We start from the raw sequence: 20,695 nt of genomic DNA on the forward strand, positions 1-20,695 counted from the left end.
GAAGGGAGAGTGTTTGGTTCTCACACTGACCATTATCACATTGCTGGTGATACTGGCATTCATTCCCAGGGATTCTAAATACCTCATGCAAAAAACAACTGTCCTGTCCAACAGACCAAAGATGTAATCTGTTTAAGAGCAGCAGTAGTAACTGAGTCCCAGTTTTAATAAAAAATTTTTATAGAAAACATGGACATTGATACAAGAGCTGTCTCTAACTAGTTCTACCATTTTCCTTAAGTCATTTAAGCTTTATGGGCCTCAGTTTCCACATCATAAAATTGGGCTTAATAACACTGTTTAATTTTTATAATATTTTAAATTATTTTACATTTTTATCAGTATATTTACAACATATTGCTATCTTATATCCTAACACATCTACATTTATGGAAAAACCTGTTTTTCGGTGACTTTCTAAGGCATTAATTAAATACTGCAACTAATTCCTTAACCTCCTAAGCATAAGGAAGCATGCTTTAAAACCACCTTCCTATGTCTAGTAAAAACCCCAAAGACTATATGCGCAGTAAAAGAATATCAGAAGTTACATGAGATATTACAGTTTCTTCAAAGGTCTCAGGAAACTGAAACACATGTGGGCATGACTGACAGAATAACTAAAAAGACTGAAATAGGTGATTTTAACGTTGAATCAAGGAAGCACTGACTGACTCAGAAAGTGAAAAATATAAAGGAAAATAAAATATCAAGGAGAAAATCTGTAAGAGACATTCCTCATTCTGAGTTAATATTAGTGAACCAGGCAGAGACGAACTAAGACAAATGGGCAAAAGGGGAAACACAAAGATGTCACAGCTATCTGAAAAGGAGGCTTTATGGAATAAATTAAGAATGGCATACCACCAATAAAATGGACAACCTGGAAGAAATGGACAAATTCTTAGAAAAGCACAACCTTCTGAGACTGAACCAAGAAGAAACAGAAAATATAAACAGACCAATCACAAGCACTGAAATTGAGACTGGGATTAAAAATCCTCCAACAAACAAAAGCCCAGGACCAGATGGCTTCACAGGTGAATTCTATCAAACATTTAGAGAAGAGCTAACACCTATCCTTCTCAAACTCTTCCAAAATATAGCAGAGGGACAAACACTCCCAAACTCATTCAACGAGGCCACCATCACCCTGATACCAAAACCAGACAAAGAGGTCACAAAGAAAGAAAACTACAGGCCAATATCACTGATGAACAGAGATGCAAAAATCCTCAACAAAATACTAGCAAACAGAATCCAACAGCACATTAAAAGGATCATACACCATGATCAAGTGGGGTTTATCCCAGGAATGAAAGGATTCTTCAATATACACAAATCAATCAATGTGATACACCATATTAACAAACTGAAGGAGAAAAACCATATATGATCATCTCAATAGATGCAGAGAAAGCTTTCAACAAAATTCAACACCCATTTATGATAAAAACCCTGCAGAAAGCAGGCATAGAGGAACTTACCTCAATATAATAAAGGCCATATATGACAAACCCACAGCCAACATCGTTCTCAATGGTGAAAAACTGAAACCATTTCCACTAAGATCAGGAACAAGAGAAGGTTTCCCACTCTCACCACTATTATTCAACATAGTTTTGGAAGTTTTAGCCACAGCAATCAGAGAAGAAAAAGAAATAAAAGGAATCCAAACTGGAAAAGAAGAAGTAAAGCTGTCACTGTTTGCAGATGACATGATACTATACATACAGAATCCTAAAGATGCTACCAGAAAACTGCTAGAGCTAATCAATGAATTCAGTAAAGTTGCAGGATACAAAATTAATGCACAAAAATCTCTTTCATTCCTACACACTAATAATGAAAAATCTGAAAGAGAAATTAAGGAAACACTCCCATTTACCATTGCAACAAAAAGAATAAAATACGTAGGAATAAACCTACCTAGGCAGACAAAAGACCTGTATGCAGAAAACTATAAGACACTGATGAAAGAAATTAAAGATGATACAAACAGATGGAGAGATAGACCATGTTCTTGGATTGGAAGAATCAACATTGTGAAAATGACTCTACTAACCAAAGCAATCTGCAGATTCAATGCAATCCCTATCAAACTACCAATGGCATTTTCCACACAAGTAGAACAAAATATTTCACAATCTGTATGGAAACACAAAAGACCCCGAATAGCCAAAGCAATCCTGAGAAAGAAAAACAGAGCTGGAGGAATCAGGCTCCCGGACTTCAGACTGTACTATAAAGCTACAGTCATCAAGACAGTACGGTACTGGCACAAAAACAGAAAGACAGATCAATGGAACAGGATAGAAAGCCCAGAGATAAACCCACGCACATATCGTCACCTTATTTTTGATAAAGGAGGCAGAATATACAATGCAGAAAAGACAGCCTCTTCAATAAGTGGTGCTGGGGAAACTGGACAGCTACATGTAAAAGAATGAAATGAGAACACTCCCTAACACCATACACAAAAATAAACTCAAAATGGATTAAAGACCTAAATGTAAGGCCAGACACTATAAAACTCTCAGAGGAAAACAGGCAGAACACTCTATGACATAAATCACAGCAAGATCCTTTTTGACTCACCTCCTAGAGAAATGGAAACAAAAACAAAAATAAACAAATGGGACCTATGAAACTTAAAAGCTTTTGCACAGCAAAGGAAACCATAAACAAGACGAAAACACAACCCTCAGGATGGGAGAAAATATTTGCAAACGATTAATCTCTAAAAGGTTAAAAGGAGATTAATGCCCAAAAGGACAAAGGATTAATCTCCACAAAGTTTACAAGCAGCTCATGCAGCTCAATATCAAGAAAACAAATACCCCAATCCAAAAATGGGCCGAACACCTAAATAGACATTTCTCCGAAGAAGATATACAGATTGCCAACAAACATATGAAAGGATGCTCAACTTCACTAATCATTAGAGAAATGCAAATCAAAACTACAATGAGGTATCACCTCACACTGGTCAGAATGGCCATCATCAAGAAATCTACAAACAGTAAATGCTGGAGAGGGGATGGAGAAAAGGGAACCCTCTTGTACTGTTGGTGGGAATGTAAATTGATACAGCTACTATGGAGAACAGTATGGAGGTTCCTTAAAAAACTAAAAATAGAACTACCATACGACCCAGCAATCCTACTACTACTACTGGGCATATACCCTGAGAAAACCATAATTCAAAAAGAGTCATGTACCACAATGTTCACTGCAGCTCTATTTACAATAGCCAGGACATGGAAGCAACCTAAGTGTCCATCGACATATGAATGGATAAACAAGATGTGGCACATATATACAATAGAATATTACTCAGCCATAAAAAGAAACGAAATTGAGTTATTTGTAGTGAGGTGGATGGACCTAGAGTCTATCATACAGAGTGAAGTAAGTCAGAAAGAGAAAAACAAATACCATATGCTAACACATATATATGGAATCTAAAATAAAAATGGTTCTGAAGAACCTAGGGGCAGGACAGGAATAAAGACGCAGACACGGAGAATGGACTTGAGGACACGGGGAGGCGGAAGGGTAAGCTGGGACGAAGTGTGAGAGTGGCATGGACACATATACACTACCAAACGTAAAATAGATAGCTAGTGGGAAGCAGCCGCATAGCACAGGGAGATCAGCTCAGCGCTTTGTGACCACCTAGAGGGGTGGGATAGGGAGGGTGGGAGCAAGATGCAAGAGGGAGGAGATATGGGGATATATGTATATGTATAGCTGATTCACTTTGTTATAAAGCAGAAATTAACATACCATTGTAAAGCAGTTATACTCCAATAAAGATGTTAAAAAATTAAAAATTTAAAAATTTAAAAAATATACTTCTTTATAAGTTAAGAAGAATAAATAACATTGAAAATATTAAATATTTTAAAAATTAAGTCAATGTATAAAAGTCATAAAATAAACTATTTCTTGCTAAAAAAAAAAGAATGGCATACCATGTGCATCAGGGAAGTGGATCACAAGTAGTTGGACTATCACTACATATAATCAATGGTTACTGTATCTTTATGTTTAATATTAAAACAGGTTACAGGGAGCTATCAGCATGGAAAAATACATTGATAGTTACAAGTCACACTGTCCTTCAACTGAAATTTCAAATTACGTCTTTGGCATGGATCCAATGGTACATCACTACTCTCTAAAATATGCAGTTTTCAAACTGCTGCACGTTAACTAACAAGAGGTATAAATTGTGTATCTTGGTTCATATCCTGTGGACCATATGGAATTAAGCGGTAGACCAGAGCTTGTCCCCCTTCTTGTCCAAAACCCAAAGGAATAAATAATGAAGGGCTATAGACATAAAGACTAGTGATTAGGTGGTTGGTATGTAACCTAACTTGAAGCAGGTTATGCATATAGAGACCTAATCGAAGAAAAATCGCTAATGGCTATGTTTTCTTCTTTCCTCTTACATATTACTAATTAAAAACCAAGAGCTCATTATGATGATATTAAAACATCTTTCTCATCGCCTAACAATCCAGTTTTATCAGTACCAGGTCAGACAGTTTGGTAGCCAGCCTCCACATGGTTACCAATGATCCCTGCCTCCTGATACTGACACCCTTGTGTAGCCTGATCCCACACTGTACCAGGGTTGGTCTTTGCGACTAATAAGAACTGGCAGAAGAGATAGTAAGGTGATATATCACTGATGAAATCAGTTTATAAAAAAGACCACTATTTCTGTCTTGGGCTGGCTCTCTTGCATACATGTTTTCTTTTCCCTCCCTCTTTCCCCGGAAAGCAGCCTGCCATGCTGTGAGCAGCCCAATGGCCAGGAACTGATGTCTCCAACCAAGAGCCAGTAAGAAGTAACAGCCAGTAAAACCAACCAAGAACCACAGGAATAATCTTGGAAGAAATTTCTGTAGCCCCAGGGGTGCGTTGAGATGATGGAAAAACCAGGCACATTATAACCTCATGAGAAACCTTGAGCCACTACCGCCCTATTAAGTGACTCTCATATTTCTTACCCAGAGACCCTGTGCAAGAGAAGAACTGTTTGCTGTTTTAAGCTGCTAAATTTTAGGACAATTTGTTACACAGTAATAACTAATGAATACAGATGGCAAGAACTAGGGTATATTCTGTTTAAAAGCTGACAAACCAACTACTTGATATTTCAGCATTTTCAGAAATTAAGCAGGCAAACCAAGTAAAAGTCACGTATAGTCATATAAACCTGGATTTTTCCTATAAGTCAGTGATATATCTATTGGGGGAAAAAAGTCGTACGAACCAATGTTGGCTACGAATCGACTTTATGATTTTAACAAAACTTTAGCATTTTAAATTTCTTCCTTATTTTACTTTCTTCAATAGAGCCTCAGTTTCAGCTTCATTGATGATCCAAACCAGGTGGGAAAAAAGTGTATTTTCCACTTTCAGTGGAAATAACCTCCTTTCATTTGTAACAGAGCAGCTTAAAGATTGCTTAAGGTGGAGATAATGGCTTATATGAATTGTGTGTAATGCTGCATTAACCTGTTGTCATTACCATCATTATTAAAACTGCAGCCAAACATTCGCCATGTGCTCTACAGGGCACATTAGCTTATACAAGACATCACTGATGCCCTCTAAGAACAGATCCAAAGAGTTCAAAAGCAGTGAGTTCTCATCGATACATGAAAAAAAAAAACAACAACCTAGATTGTACTACATCAACTTAGAAGTATGCAATGTAGGAATTAGAAGATTCGGTTAATCTTATTTTTCAAACAAAACCTTAACAAATATAAGTTAGCTTTGGAGGTTAAAATCAAAAGTGAAGCAGGAAATATAAGGGAAATTCATCTAAAGGTATTAACTCAAAATTTTCCTTCACCCCTGAGCCATTCAGAAACAAAAAAAGCTGGCTTCCCATTCTTCCCTGCTATTTCCTCATCCCGTCAGATTGACACCTACAGTCTTGGCAAGCTGGCAGCGTTCAAGAGAGGGAGAGAACAGTCACGTCTGGCCAGATCTTCAACTGGTTTCTGAGTCTGTTTGTCCCTGCCTCTCCTGCTGTTTCTTCTGCCCCCGAAAATATGATTAATGTCTATGAATTTGCAAAACTCTGCACTGTAAGCAAGGCTGAGGGCTTTCCGTCCCAAGGAGGCTGAGGTATGGAGTTAATGAGAAGTGAGACTGCGGGGAATGAACAGAAACATGCCATTGTTAAAGTAATTGAGCATGAATATCAAACACTGACTTGGGAGCAGTCTTCATTTGCTGATGGAAAGGCTGATCACCTGGTGGGTAGATGGGGTGTGCACAGATCTGCATTCACTGCTGGCCCCAGAATTTCCATCACAACAGCCTACACTTTATAACCTCGGTACCTTGTTTCCTCAACCTAGATTCATGTTTCCCTTTTTCCTCTTTCTTTTCTTTTTCCTTTTCCCTTCTTTCCTTCTATCCTCCCCTGCCTCCCCCTCCCTCCTTCCTTCCTACAAAAGTTTTCCTCTTTCTTCTTTATGAATTTATCTCATCCATCCCAGAGCCTTATAAAGAATTTAAAGTTTCTTTCAATAACTGCTGTTTCTTTAAAAAATGCACAATTTACTAATGCCAGTTCAGAATAACAGATGATGGTGTTGTGGCTAGAAGAACTGCTGAGGCTATAATTTTCATTTTAAAAACCCTGCATTGTCCTCTAAAGCCAGTGAAAGCTTGAATTATTAATTAGTATAAGACACTCCTCTGTGTCTTTTATCATTCGCAATTAGATCATTTGTATGTTCTTAAGTGGCAAGGATCTTTGGAAGATTTGCACAATAGTGACAAAATGAACACCTTAATAAGTTGTACATTATTATTAATTTCAAGTTGTAATGAATAGTGTTATTCAGAACAGAGTAGTTCTGTTCTGAATAACACTATTATTTTAGTAATAGTTTCAAGAAAACTAATATTAAAAAAAATAACTTTGGTTCTAAAATTCTAGGCACACACAATTAGGGATTTTTATAAAAATTCATTTACAAAGATGTTTTTCATTTACAATAAAATAGACAACATTTAAATGTACATCAATTGGGAATTGATTAAGTAAAATACAATACATTCATTAAATGAAATTTAAAATGATATGTGAAAAATACATAATTAATGAGGATGTATACAATATCGTATATTTTTAATGAGGCATAAAAACTATAAACTCATTTAAAATATACACGCTTAAAAGACTAAGCATTAATGTTTAACTGATGGTCATAGAAATTCTAAGATCGTGTTCCCACTTGTCATTTTCTAAATTTCCATTTGAATGTGTATGACAATTGCTAGAAAAATACTTCTTAAGTAACAAAGTAACCAAACAATGAGTTTCTCAATCCCTACACATACACCCAGAAAACCAGGGAAAAAACATAGGAAAAGCAATCAAATGAGAAAGACCTTAAATATAGAAGTGTTAATGGTTTACCTTAATAGCGTAGTATTCTCTAACTTCAGGCCTAATAGAATCAAAGTCTCCACTGATGAATTCAGGCAGAAAGCTGAAAGAAAGAGTTCCAAGTAAGTCAACTATTAAAGGCTACTTAGTTGCTAACCTTTAAAACTATGATTATAAGGACCAGAGAGAGAGCTAATGTACTCAAAAGGAAAAAGAAACAGAGCCTATTTTCAGAGTGAATGGGATGTTATGTCTTATACGCTTAGTTTCCATACAGTATGATTGAGGGCAACTCCACATATCCAACTAATGCGTCAACTTAGTCTCACTATCAGTCAATATTTATCTTGCTTAAAAAAACATATAAAGGGGCTTCCCTGGTGTCGCAGTGGTTAAGAATCTGCCTGCCAATGCAGGGGACATGGGTTCGAGCCCTGGTCCGGGAAGATCCCACATGCCTTGGAGCCACTAAGCCCGTGCACCACAACTACTGAGCCTGCGCTCTAGAGCCCGCGAGCCACAACTACTGAGCCCGCGCGCCTAGAGCCCGTGCTCCGCAACAAGAAAAGCCACCACCATGAGAAGCCCGCACACCGCAACGAAGAGTAGCCCCGCTCGCCGCAGCTAGAGAAAGCCTGCACTCAGCAATGAAGACCCAACGCAGCCAAAGACAGATAGATAGATAAATAAATAAATTTATTTTAAAAATATATATATAAAGATTAAAGAAGATTATTGGTTTAAAAAAAGCTCCCAGTTGAAAACCCTAACACAAAGACTCATAGTCTTTGCATAGTACCTTCTACAAATAGATACAAACTTTGACAGTATTTTACCCTTATACCAGTTTAAAACTTTCAGCAGATTTGAACTGAACAAATGATGATGAGGATTAGGCGTTCTTTGTAGAGCAGGAGTCAGTTCAAAAACATTTTCTAAATATCCTACTGACATACTTCTAGAAATAGGAATCTTCTAGATAGGTCTGCAATACCACAAAGGTCACGGTTACTAAATAAAGAGAGAGAATTCCCCCAAATGGATGTTTCTAATTATATCACTGTTACCTTATTTCTCTTCCCTACGATTTATATTTTTTCAGAATTCATTTTGGAAAACCTACCTTACTGTATCTACATAAGCCATCCTTTACTTTTTTTTACATAAAACATTGACATGACCTGGTAGAATTTCTTCCCACGTTTTTTAAAACACCTAACTGTGGAGAAATAAAACTTCCCTGGACTTCTCAGTGCTCTTGCCAAACGCTCTTGCTTTCTGAGCTTCCGAAGTACATATGATATAAAGAAGAGAATAGCTGCTTTCATGTCTTCCAGAAATATTCTGCTCTTCATATACCATAAAAATTAGATCTAGCTTTTTACCTAATTGTTCTGATTCAGAATCATAATATAACTTCTATATGTCTTCTCAAGATGGCCAAATTGTTACATAAGGAACCAGGTTCCTAGTTAAAGGGAGACTGAATATGACTGCTGGGCATTACACGTCAAAAGAGATAAAGCCCCAGAGCCTAGAGACATCTCTAGGTCATAAAAGCTAAGACACACGGAGCTTTGTGGCTCCTGGAGAGATTTTACTGATATAAATTGTTAAATTGGTTGGGGTTAAGATTCAGGCCCATAAAATTTCCACCAGAGACTCTTTCAAGAGGGGAGAAAGCACAGTTGTCACCTCTCACTTAATAAGTTAAGGGAAAATATCATATTTCCTTGTCTTTCACATATGGAGTATGCAGCTATTAGCACATGACCATTGACCTATCATTGCATGAGCCAAGGGATAAAAACTAGAGCACAGGAATTGATGCAATATCAAAATATAACTGGAAGTGGTACAAAAGGCAAGGAAGGTCTTCATATCCAAGAGGAGGCTGATAGGATTCCATGAAAGTTAAATATTTAATACTTGTTTCATCTAACTTTTATTAGAGGTAATAAGAACTCTGACTCAGAGCTTCTCGTATACACATTCAGTATAAAATTAATAAGCAAGAGTATTTAAAAACCCATTACTAACCTTGTTCTTTTGTACAATGTTTTCAAGTTCTTAACCCAATTGGAAATAGTACTTCTTAGGTCAACTCTAACTAGTCTATGTTGGACCAGCTCTTCTTTGAGCTGTACATCTTCTTAGGACTAAACGGTTAAAGAGAAAATCCGACCACAGAGAGTTCTGGTTCCATAGAAACTGCACAGTTTTGTCTTTTCATTAAACAATGATAGTTACTTATTAAAGTGTTCAATTGATTTCAGAAACATTCACTGAACATCAGCCATGTGCAAAAAACAACAGTTCTCAGAATAAGGCAAAACTGGGAAGTAAAATAGGTTTCTAAAAATCACCTTGCCTGGTTTCAACATCTTCCTACAAACTTTTCTCCTCAAAATGTCCCTATCATAGTATCTATGAATTTCAAAATTTCATTTTATACCTATTTTGGTAACTCCCTTATATCTTAATTAGGACTAAAAATAGACTATTAGTTCACATCTCTTTTTTTCTTCCTGTTGCAAAAATTAATTCATTTTCAAAGTTTCTTTCAAATGCCTCCACCTACCACCATTCAACCATACACAAGTTAAAACGCATATGGATCACAGAATATTCATGCTTCTTATGGTCTGAATGTTTATGTCCCCGCGAAATTCACATTCATATGTTGAAACCCTAACACCTAAATTAGGAGGTGATTAGGTCAAGAGGGTGGAGCCCTCATGAATAGATGAGTGCCCTTGTAAGAGAAACCCCAGAAAGCTCTCCCCCCTCCCATCACATGAGGACACAGCAAGAAGACAGCCATCTATAAAATAGGGAACAGACCTCACCACCATACAGTGACTCTGCTGGCACTCTGACCTAGAACTTCCCAGCCTCCAGAACTGGGAGAAGTAAGTGTTTGCTCTTTGTAAACCATCCAGTCTATGGTATTCTGTTACAGCAACTTAAAGGGATTGAGACGTTGCTGCAAAGGATAAAAGGAATCACTCCTCCAATACCTCCATTATCCTTTTAAAGGAACTGAAATCTAAGAAGTCAAGTGAGTTTTGTGTGTCAAGTGAGTTTGGCCAGTACTTCACCATGTGAAGCAGTCATTTTAACTTAGGACTCTGGTTCTGTGCAGCCCGAATCACGTGACTTCCTAATAAGACCTACTCTATGTTCCTCCACAAATTTTAGCACCTCAAATATCAAGAATCAATTGGCAGTTTCCAAATACTACATTTTTTGACAATAAATAAAAATGAAAAATAAAAGCTGATAAATGTAGTCAGCTGAACATCTATCCTCTAGGATATATCATCTTAAAGAGCATTAGATATTTTTCTTACTCTGCAATTAATGAAGGAAAGCAATCATGTAAATTCACTTACATATTCATGTAAAATATTAAGAGGAAAACAAAATTATATAAATAAAAGATAACCAACTTCAGTCAATTTTTAATATAATTTTCCCCAGTATAACACAGATGCTTTTAAAATGAATGAGGATGCTTATTTCTAAAAAGACTCACAGCAAAAATATACCTGGTATACATGCTGAGATAACTAAAATAATTATAACATTTCCTGATATAATACACTAGTTTTTTTTTTTTAAACATCTTTATTGAAGTATAATTGCTTCACAATGGTGTGTTAGTTTCTGCTTTATAACAAAGTGAATCAGCTACACATATACACACGTTCCCATATCTCCTCCCTCCCGCATCTCCCTCCCTCCCACCCTCCCCATCCCACCCCCCCAGGCGGTCACAAACCACCGAGCTGATCTCCCTGTGCTATGCGGCTGCTTCCCACTAGCTATCTATTTTACGTTTGGTACATATGTCCATGACACTCTCTCACCCTGTCACATCTCACCCCTCCCCCTCCCCATATCCTCAAGTCCATTCTTTAGTAGGTCTGAATACACTAGTTTTTGAATCTTCCTGAAATGTGCTTTTGGACGTTGCAATTAAAAGCCCATCTAACATTTTCTGAGGCACTTATTGCCAAGGCACCTGGGCATTCTGAAGAGCTACTTATTGGGGATGACACTTCACAGATGTAGAGGAACTATATTATGATATAAAAGGCAGTGTTCACAGAAGAAAAAATTCACAACTATTTGGAGACTGACTGCGCATAGCAACTGATGAAGAGTAAATGGATTTGTGTCACCAGTGATCACATTTCTGTCTACTGTTGATGTACATCACACCAGTGGACCTCTTCTTGGTATCCTCAGTCTACCAGCACTGACTCGTTAGTATTAAAAGGTGTTACAAACTCTACAAAAATGGCATAGACTCTTTTGATATTTACATTTTAAATATTACTGCACTTGCTACTCACTAATGACAACATAAGAGATCAAAAAGAGTTGAGATTAATTCATGAGCTAAAGATCCATCACATGTAATAACTGAGAGAAAGGGTGACACATATAGAAGATATACTTAACCATGGTGTGTTACAACACAATTACTGTCTTTCATAAGACATTTTCTGACCACAGAGCCTTCTTTGCTCCCAAAGAAGATACAACCACTCCCTTCCAACTTCCATAGCAGTGAATCTCTTACTTTCCATTTCATTTTAAGCAATTTCTGTAAATGTCTTTTAGCTTCTTCTAGACTAAGTTCTTGGAGCAGGAGCTCTCTGATTGATCTTGGTATTCCCCAAAGCACCAAGTACATAGATGGTGACAATAATGTAATGAAGTGAAAAGGCGGAGGAGGAGAAGCCGGAGGGATGAGGGGATGAAAGGAGGAGAAGTGGGAGTAGGAGGGAAAAGGAGAAAAAGGAAGAGGGTCGGGGGAAGGAAGGTAGGACAGAAATAGGAAGGAAGAAGAGTGAGGAGAGGGGAGGGAAAGAGTGGAGAGGAGCAAGTAGAAAAAAATGGCAAAAGGGGAAGAAAAAGGCCAGGAGAGGGAAGGAAGGGGAAGAGGGAAGTGGAAAAGAACAAGGAAAGAAACCTTCAATATGAACTTATTATTATGCCTGCTCCCTAATTCTTAGCTTGTCCAAATTATTTAACTTTTCTGAGCCTCATTTCGTCTTATGTAAAATGAGGATAATTTGGAGTGGTTGTGAGGATTAAGAGTTAATATACGTAAAGGACTTAGAAAATGCCTGGCACACAGTAAGCAGGATTTAAGCCATTCAGTTAAAATAAAAGTTATTACTAGAGAAGCTAAGTAACTTGCCCGAGGTTAGAAGGCTAATAAGAGCTAGAACCAACTTTCACACCCAGGCAGCACCGCCTTTATTCTCTAACAGCTGTGTCTACAGCCGCCCAGATACATGCATTTACGAAATGGAGTAAGAGTCTCTTATGGAGAAAGTTCTCTACATAACTGCATTATTCCCCTCCTGATTTTATTAATCAGTGTTCATTTGGTCAACCTGTATATATTAGAAAAGTATCACTGAGGCAGAAGGAAAGAAGGATTTGTGCTCATTGCTAAATAAAGGATAGGATCTTGATTAAAGGAATATGTTAGGAGGAGAAATTTTGAGAGCACTGTTGAGAAAGAATATGGCTCCAGATACAAGAAAAAAATAATGGTATCCAATGTAAAGAAACAGGAATTGATCATTCAAAGGTTTGAGCTAATATTCTCTGCAAAACTGCATAACTTAATTAATAGGCAGGAAAAAAACAAGGGTGATCTAAAATACAATAAGTAAAAATGGTACCACATTTTGACTGTGTTTATAGATACAATCAGATTATTTTACTAAGTCCCTAATATAATAAAGGTATCAAAGATATTTAAATACAGACGGTCCCTGACTTACAATGGTTCAATCTAAGATTTTTCCACTTTAAGTGGTGTGAAAGCAATAAGCATTTAGCAGAAATCACACCTCAAATTTTGAATTTTAATCTCTTCCCAAGCTAGTGATATGACATACTCTCTTGGAGAGGCTGGGCAGCCACAGGATCACAAGGGTAAACAACTGACACACAATAATTCTCTTTTTCATTTTCAGTACAGTACTCAATAAATTACGTGAGACACTCAACACTTTCTTATAAAACAGACTTTGTGTTAGATGATTTTGCCCAACTGTAGGCTAATGTAAGTGTTCTCTGAGTTGAAGGATTACCTTGCCTGGCATAGGAAAATTTTCTTGCTACACTTCCATTAGAATACGCAACTTAACTTCTCACAAAATCTTGGCCCTTATTTGAAATCTGCCCTACTTGTATATCCAACCAGAGCTGCATGGTAATCAAGCAGCAGTGTGAATACCAAGTTACTCCATACCATAAGCTATCAGTCCCTAGGTATGCTCTGCTTACGCTTCTAGGTTTATGATTTATTTTAATGAATAGAGAAGTGGTAAAGAGAGGCACAATTATGAAATCATATGAGGCTTCGTGAAAGCATATTTCATTCTAGGCAGGAAACAAACAAACAAATGAATAATTCAGTTCTGTAACTGAGCACTAGAACTCAAAATAAACAATGCAAATTTTATGGATCAGTAAAAAGTTAAAATATATAGACAGCTACTACCGCCCATGCTATGGGAATTTACCTCTCACTGTAACAACTTGGAAAATCAGACAAAATATGTTAAACAATGGTATTCAGACAGTGGAAAGCAGGCAGCTCAGGACAGCTGCTGTTAAAAAAAGGGAAACAAACAAGATGAGCCCCTATCATTCCTCAGCCTTCTTTCTGAAGGCAATTTCTATCTCAGAGCACAGTGAGGGAAAACTCAGAGACCTGCGGCCTCCCTAACTTGAGGAGACCAAGATTAATTTTAAGGAAAGGCGAAGGGCTTGAAAATGCAGAAAATGGAACCACACAGTGAAAGAGAGCTCTAGAAAGCCTCACTCCCGGTGAGGAAGCTGTGAAGACTGCTGAAATGATAACAAAGGAGTTGGAATTTACATAAACTTAGTTGAGAAAGCAGGGGCAGGGCTTGAGAGCACTGACTCCAGTTTTGCAAGACGTTCTACCGTGGGTAAAATGCTGTCGAACAGCACCGCATGCTACAGAGAAGTCATTCACGAAAGGAAGAGTCCATCGCTGTGGCAAACTTCATGGCGGTCTTATTTGAAGAAATGGCCACAGCCACCCAAGTTTCAGCAGCCACCACCCTCCTCGGTCAGCAGCCAGCACCACTGAGGCAAGTCCCACCCACCAGCAAAAAGATTACGAGTCACTGAAGGCTTAGATGATGGCTAGCATTTTTTAGCAAAAGAAATTTTTGTATTTAAGATATATACATTGTATTTTAAGACGTAAGGCTATTGCGCACCTAATAGACTACAGTATAGTGTAAACATAATTTTTATATGCACTGGGAAACCAAGACATCCAGGTGACTTGCTTTATTACCACATTTGCTTTATTGCGGTGGTCCGGAACCAAACTCACAGTATCTCTGAGGTACGCCTGTATTTATAGAACACTCCAGCCAACAACAGCAGGTATGTACATTCTTTTTCAACTGCACATGGAATAGTCTTCAAAATAGACCATATTCTAGGCCAGGGGTCAACAAATTTTTTTCTTAAGGACCCAGACAGTCAGTATTTTAGCTTCTGTGGACTATAATGTCTCTGTCTCAACTACTTAACTCTGTCATGACAGCAAGAAAGCAGCTGTAGAAAGGAGGAAAACAATGGGCACTGCTGTGTTCCAATAAAACTTTACTTCTAGGCAGCTGACCTGCAAGCTATAGTTTGCCAACTCCTGTTATGGGCCAAAAATAAGACTTAATAGATGTAATGGGACTGACATCATACAAGGTATGTTCCATGACACACAATATTCTTTCTTTTCTCACTTGCTCAAAATCATCAACTGTAAATCAGTACTTCCTGGAATGAAGTATGATCACTAAGAGAATAAGCTATTTGAGACTTTAAAATCTCCATTTATACACACAATGAAATTGTTATTAATTAAAAATCAATCATGTCATTAAAGCAGCTTGTGGATTTCATTTTTCTAAATATATTTTATCCTACTTATAATTCACACTAGCTTAATTGCCCCACTAAATTATATAATTATGTATTATATTTAACATTTATTTATATATACATAATGCAAATATAACCAATTTAATTTTACAATATTTTATAGTTCAGGTGCACCTCAAATTTTGAAAAATATACACTTTAGAAAATAATTTTCTTATTGGCAAATGTATCATTTCAACTGTGAATCAAGACCCAAAGTGTTACAGTGAACATTATTCTTTAAAGTAATAATTTAACAGCAATTTTATAAATCACATATTTAATCAAAAAGCTTAATATTTAGTATAACACTTGGTAAGACGCTATTACAATTGTACCAAGCATATATCAGATGCTACTTCAGAAATCATTTTACTGCCTCCCCAGTGCTGGCAGTTTAATGTTATACATGCAGGTGGTGAAACGTGTTGTCGGTGGCATTCATAACATATGGGAATGGATTTTCTCTACACAGAAGGATAAATTGGGTCCTCCCTTGTGGCTTTGCTAGATTTTCAAAGCTCAGATAACACTACATAACCAACCGGTAGTTTCGGGAGTGAGACTATTTCCATTGCAGAGAACCAGTTTACATGTTTAATTAATGACCTGTCTAGCTGGCACCAAAGAAGGACGAGATATAAAGAAGAAAAAAAAAAATAATAAATTCAACAGCAAAATCTAAGGTAAAAAGATTTCAGAAGAGAAGTAGTTTTAAAATTTAATATCAACTCTATGCCCAAAACGTACTGCTTCCTTTGCTCCACAAAGAGTTGAAGAAAGATGAAAACACTAAGAAATGAGAACCACAGAAGTAAAATTTATACAATAGTTACACTAAAAACATGGAGACCAGAGTCTGCACATACTGAATCACATAATACACAAAGACAATAAACAAGTCATTAAAAAAATTTTTATATATTGCATATAACCTAGCAAGTTTTCTCTGAGGTGAATGATGTGTCAAGACCTAAATAAGAGTTTTTGTGAAAAGACAGTTTTTCTAGTAAATCATATTTATACAGTGGGTTTCCAGAAAACAAAATTTATAATATAAACTATACTCAAGCACATAGCATCTTGTCATTTTATTCACTTTCATCATTCCTGCAAGATGCTATTCTTAAAAGACTCATTATCAAGTTTTAGGATGGAAACGAGGTTTTTGGATAAGAGATAGAGAGACTGGGTCACGATTTATACAGTGCTAACTGCTGCCCAACTATGCACATGGCGAGTACCGTGATTTAGTGTGAAACTCTTCTAACAAGGCACCACATTTGAGGAACATCTATTCCTGAGACTGACTAGTCATTAAGGCATCTATAAAATAGTTCAATCCATCTTTTGAAACTTCTCTCTCAACATTCTCCATAAACAGGAAACAGTTTTAATTTTGAAAGACTAAAATCAATATTTAAGTCTCAGAAATTTGATTTCATCTTAATACCACTGGTTAAGACAAAATAAGAAGAACTAGAGTTTTAGACAGTTGGAGTTTGAGATTACAGAATATTTCAGTGCCCAAGTTCAGCTGAAAGTTGTAAATGCAGAGAGAGCGCTGAGGAGAGGTCAGAGGTAAAATTATATACTCGTGAATCTTCCATACATGGGATACTTAATTTATCAAAGATTTATTAAATATATACAATGTGTGCCACGCTGCAGATACCAAAGTTACAGATCCAAATAGTTCAAAGTCTAAGCATGGATATTATAGAAGAGAACCACTGACACTCCGTCAAGCACAGACTGCAATAGAAGAACACAGACTTGCCAGACTAGGGGGAGCTGGCCAGTCAGAGAAAGGGAAGCAAAGGCTTGATAACAGGTGATCCTGCGTGAAAAGTTATAAATGAGTGAGATCATGACAAGAGGATGAGAGATAAACATAATGCCCGCATTCAGGCAATGAAAAGAAAAAAAGTCGGCAAAGGTGAAAGAAAAGTTAGGAAATGAAGGAAAAGCATGTGTATATACTCCACGAAGTCACTTCCTCATTTCTTAGATGACAGCTGATCTGTCTTTCAGTCACCTCTGTTCACATGTGGCTGGCGATTTTACCATCTTTAAAACACGGGAGAATGACTTAGTGCCTCTTTTAGCTTCAGAACAGGGCTTTGCACACTAAATGCAATAAAAGTTGTACAATTAAATATTTCCTCGGGCTCTTAGTATTAGCTCACTTTTCCCTCCTGCCCTTTTCTGTAATTACTTATTTTCCAAAAGTGGTGAGGAGAGGAAAGGAATGAGAGGGGTTATTTGAATAGAAAGTAAGCTATGGGATTATTTTCCTAGAAGGCAGTAGTGGTAGGGCTGCAGGGTAGTGCCAGAAAATGCTATGTATATAGAGGGGAATCATGCTAAGCTTGATATAATGCAGAGTGGAAGGCTTCATCTTGTCTTATTTACAAACATGGAAGAGCCCCAAAGCATATATATACGGGTTAATGCCAATTCTTCACCTTAATATAAAAGGCTAGCTCACTGAGAGTGACTTACTTTGTGGAATTTATTTGCTTTATGCTTCTCTCTGTGATTCAGTGGAGACATAATACACAGAATTCAATAAATACAGCTAGTGATAAATGCCATTAGGGTCACTAATAGGTTGTCTGCTCCTCCCAAATTTTCCAAAGTCAAGCATAATAAGCTGCCTAGCTAACCATTCTGCTAGTACAGTGTTTTTAATTCTTATTCTTCCTTTTTCCCCACAGCTTCCCTCAGAGCAGGAATTAAACCTTATTTAAGAAAATGACGGGCTTCCCTGGTGGCGCAGTGGTTGAGAATCTGCCTGCCAATGCAGGGGACACGGGTTCGAGCCCTGGTCTGGGAAGATCCCACATGCCGCGGAGCAACTAAGCCCGTGAGCCACAATTACTGAGCCTGCGCATCTGGAGCCTGTGCTCCGCAACAAGAGAGGCCGCGATAGTGAGAGGCCTGCGCACCGCGATGAAGAGTGGCCCCCGCTTGCCGCAACTAGAGAAAGCCCTCACACAGAAACGAAGACCCAACACAGCCATTTAAAAAAAAAAAAAAGAAAGAAAATGACAAAAGAATTTAAGGCATATGCTGACCTGCTAAAGTAAATACTGCATTTCCTATCCTTGCAAATTTCTGTTTTTACCTTGCTGCTTCTATCCATTATCCATGAATGTGTGAACCATTACCCTAAAAGACAGGGACCAGAGCTCAGGAAGTTCTCTACAGCACTTAGTAATGATTTCTGTCTTATAGGAATCGGAAAGAACTGATAATCTGATGATAATGGCTTAGGTATAGGTCACCTTGAAATCGTAAAATCATTAGAAGATGAGTATCATTAACAAATGTAAAAAGCATATTATGGAAAACATTTAGAAGAAATATAAAAGACAAAGGGTGACCAACCGTGTTCAAATAAAGTTGACACCAACAGTTGATTCAAATAGAAATAAAATCAAATAGGAAAAATCAAATAAAAGATACGATACGAAGAGAAGGAATTTAAATGTGTTACTGTGTGTGTATATATAATTTATCATCATTATATAGGTATGTATGTGTATATATAGCTTTTACATTTTCAATCTTCAAAGCTTCCATATTGCTATATTGCTAAATCTAATGATCAATTCTCCCATGTTACTTTATCCATCAGAAGCACATAACAGAACTGATTACTCTCTATTCCTTGATCCCCCTTCTTCATTTGATTTAAGAACTATGGTTCCCTGGTTTTCCCTGTAAGTCACTGGTTACTCCTGCTCTGTCTGCATGATAGTTCTCACACTTCACTTGGATTTAACACTGGAGTGCCCACAGATCAGTCCCTGGACCTCTTTCCTCTTCTGTCTGCACTTACTACTAGGTTATCTTACCAAGTCATTTAAATGCCTTCTGTATACTGATGGCTCTGAAGCTTATATGTTCCCTCAACTCCTGACTTAGGTATTGAACATTCTACTCAACATTAGATATATAACGAACACCTCAAACTCCACACATGTATCACTGAATCTCTGCTCCTTTCCCCACCAACGCTGTCCCCTTACAGTCTTCCAAATCTCATTAAATGAAAAATCAATCTTCTCTAGTTGTTCAGGCCAAAACCCTTAGAGTCATCCCTGATTCTTCTTTTTTCCTCTTCGTAACTGGCTTGTCAGCAAGTTCTATAGACTCTTCTTGCAGAACGTACTCTGAATCTTGCTCTTTCCTACCATCTTCCAAGCTAGAATGCTGATAGGACAGCTTAGACCAATCCTCTGCTCAATACCGCCCAACGGCTTCCCATCTCACTGAGAGTAAGTCATTAGTATTACCTACAAAGGCCCTACAAGATCTACCCTCCGTTAACTTTCTAACCACTCTCCCCCTAATAAGCTTCCCCCTCATACCTGTGGCAGATGGTTTGCAAAATGATCCATAATTATTTTCCCCTCTCCATCTATACTCCTTTTTAAGGTGACTTTCCAGAACCTCCCATCAAGAGGTGCTAACACAAGCCTATTACTCTCCCACTTGAATTTGTATTAACCTGGTGACTTACTGTGATTGACAAAATACAGTGGGAATGATGACGGCTTGGCAGTTATGAACCAAGGCCTCCAATGGAGCTGCAGCCTTCCCTTTGCTCTCCCGGAACCCTCCCCTGTCGCCATGAGAAGAATTGTGGGCAAGCCTGAGGCTGAAGGATGGAGGGTAAGAGAGAAGAGTCAGGTGACCCAGGTTATAGGCAGCCAACCTTCAAACATGTGAACAAGTCCTGTCTCCAAGCTAACGTCATGAGCAGAAGTGCCTACCTAACCCGCATGACTGAGGCGAGTGAGCCCAGATCTGCCTAGCTGTCCCTAGGACTGGAAACAACAATAAATCATTGTTGTTTAAAGCCACTAAATTTTGTGGTGGTTTGTTATCAAATGACACCATTCTCAGGCATCAGACTGTCCACACAGGCATTCCCTCTGTCTACACTGCTCTTCCTGTGGATTCCAAGTGGCCCACCTCTTCCCCTCCTACAGGTCTTAACTCAGAAGTCACATTCTCAGTGAGGCTTCTTCCCTTTAATTTCTACCACCCTACCACAAAATATGCTACCCCTTCTCCTGCTTTTCTGTTCTCCATATCAGTAGTAATATACTTTATATTTTCATTATTTATCTGACTTCTTGTCTAACTCCATGAAACTTCAAGGAAATCAGGCTTTCTGTTCCCTGCTGCATCCCCAATTCCTACAATAATGTCTTCCATATGGAATGACTGTATAATACAAAACATGCTAAAATA

The 20,695-nt window shown here is 37.6% G+C and overlaps 1 protein-coding gene across 5 annotated transcripts in view; it reads right to left on the minus strand.

The window, feature by feature from the left end:
• The window catches only part of TPK1 (thiamin pyrophosphokinase 1), a 354,991-nt gene that overhangs the window by 181,494 nt on the left and 152,802 nt on the right, over positions 1-20,695 (minus strand). For all 5 annotated transcript variants that reach the window (XM_082473895.1, XM_082473892.1, XM_082473893.1 and 2 more), the window contains one exon: positions 7,463-7,535. In XM_082473895.1, coding sequence (XP_082330021.1) covers positions 7,463-7,535 — 73 coding nt within the window. The remainder of the gene's footprint in view (positions 1-7,462; positions 7,536-20,695) is intronic.

This window comes from Balaenoptera physalus (genome assembly GCF_965194825.1).
Source record: "Balaenoptera physalus genome assembly, chromosome: 8".
NCBI classification, from domain to species: domain Eukaryota; kingdom Metazoa; phylum Chordata; class Mammalia; order Artiodactyla; family Balaenopteridae; genus Balaenoptera; species Balaenoptera physalus.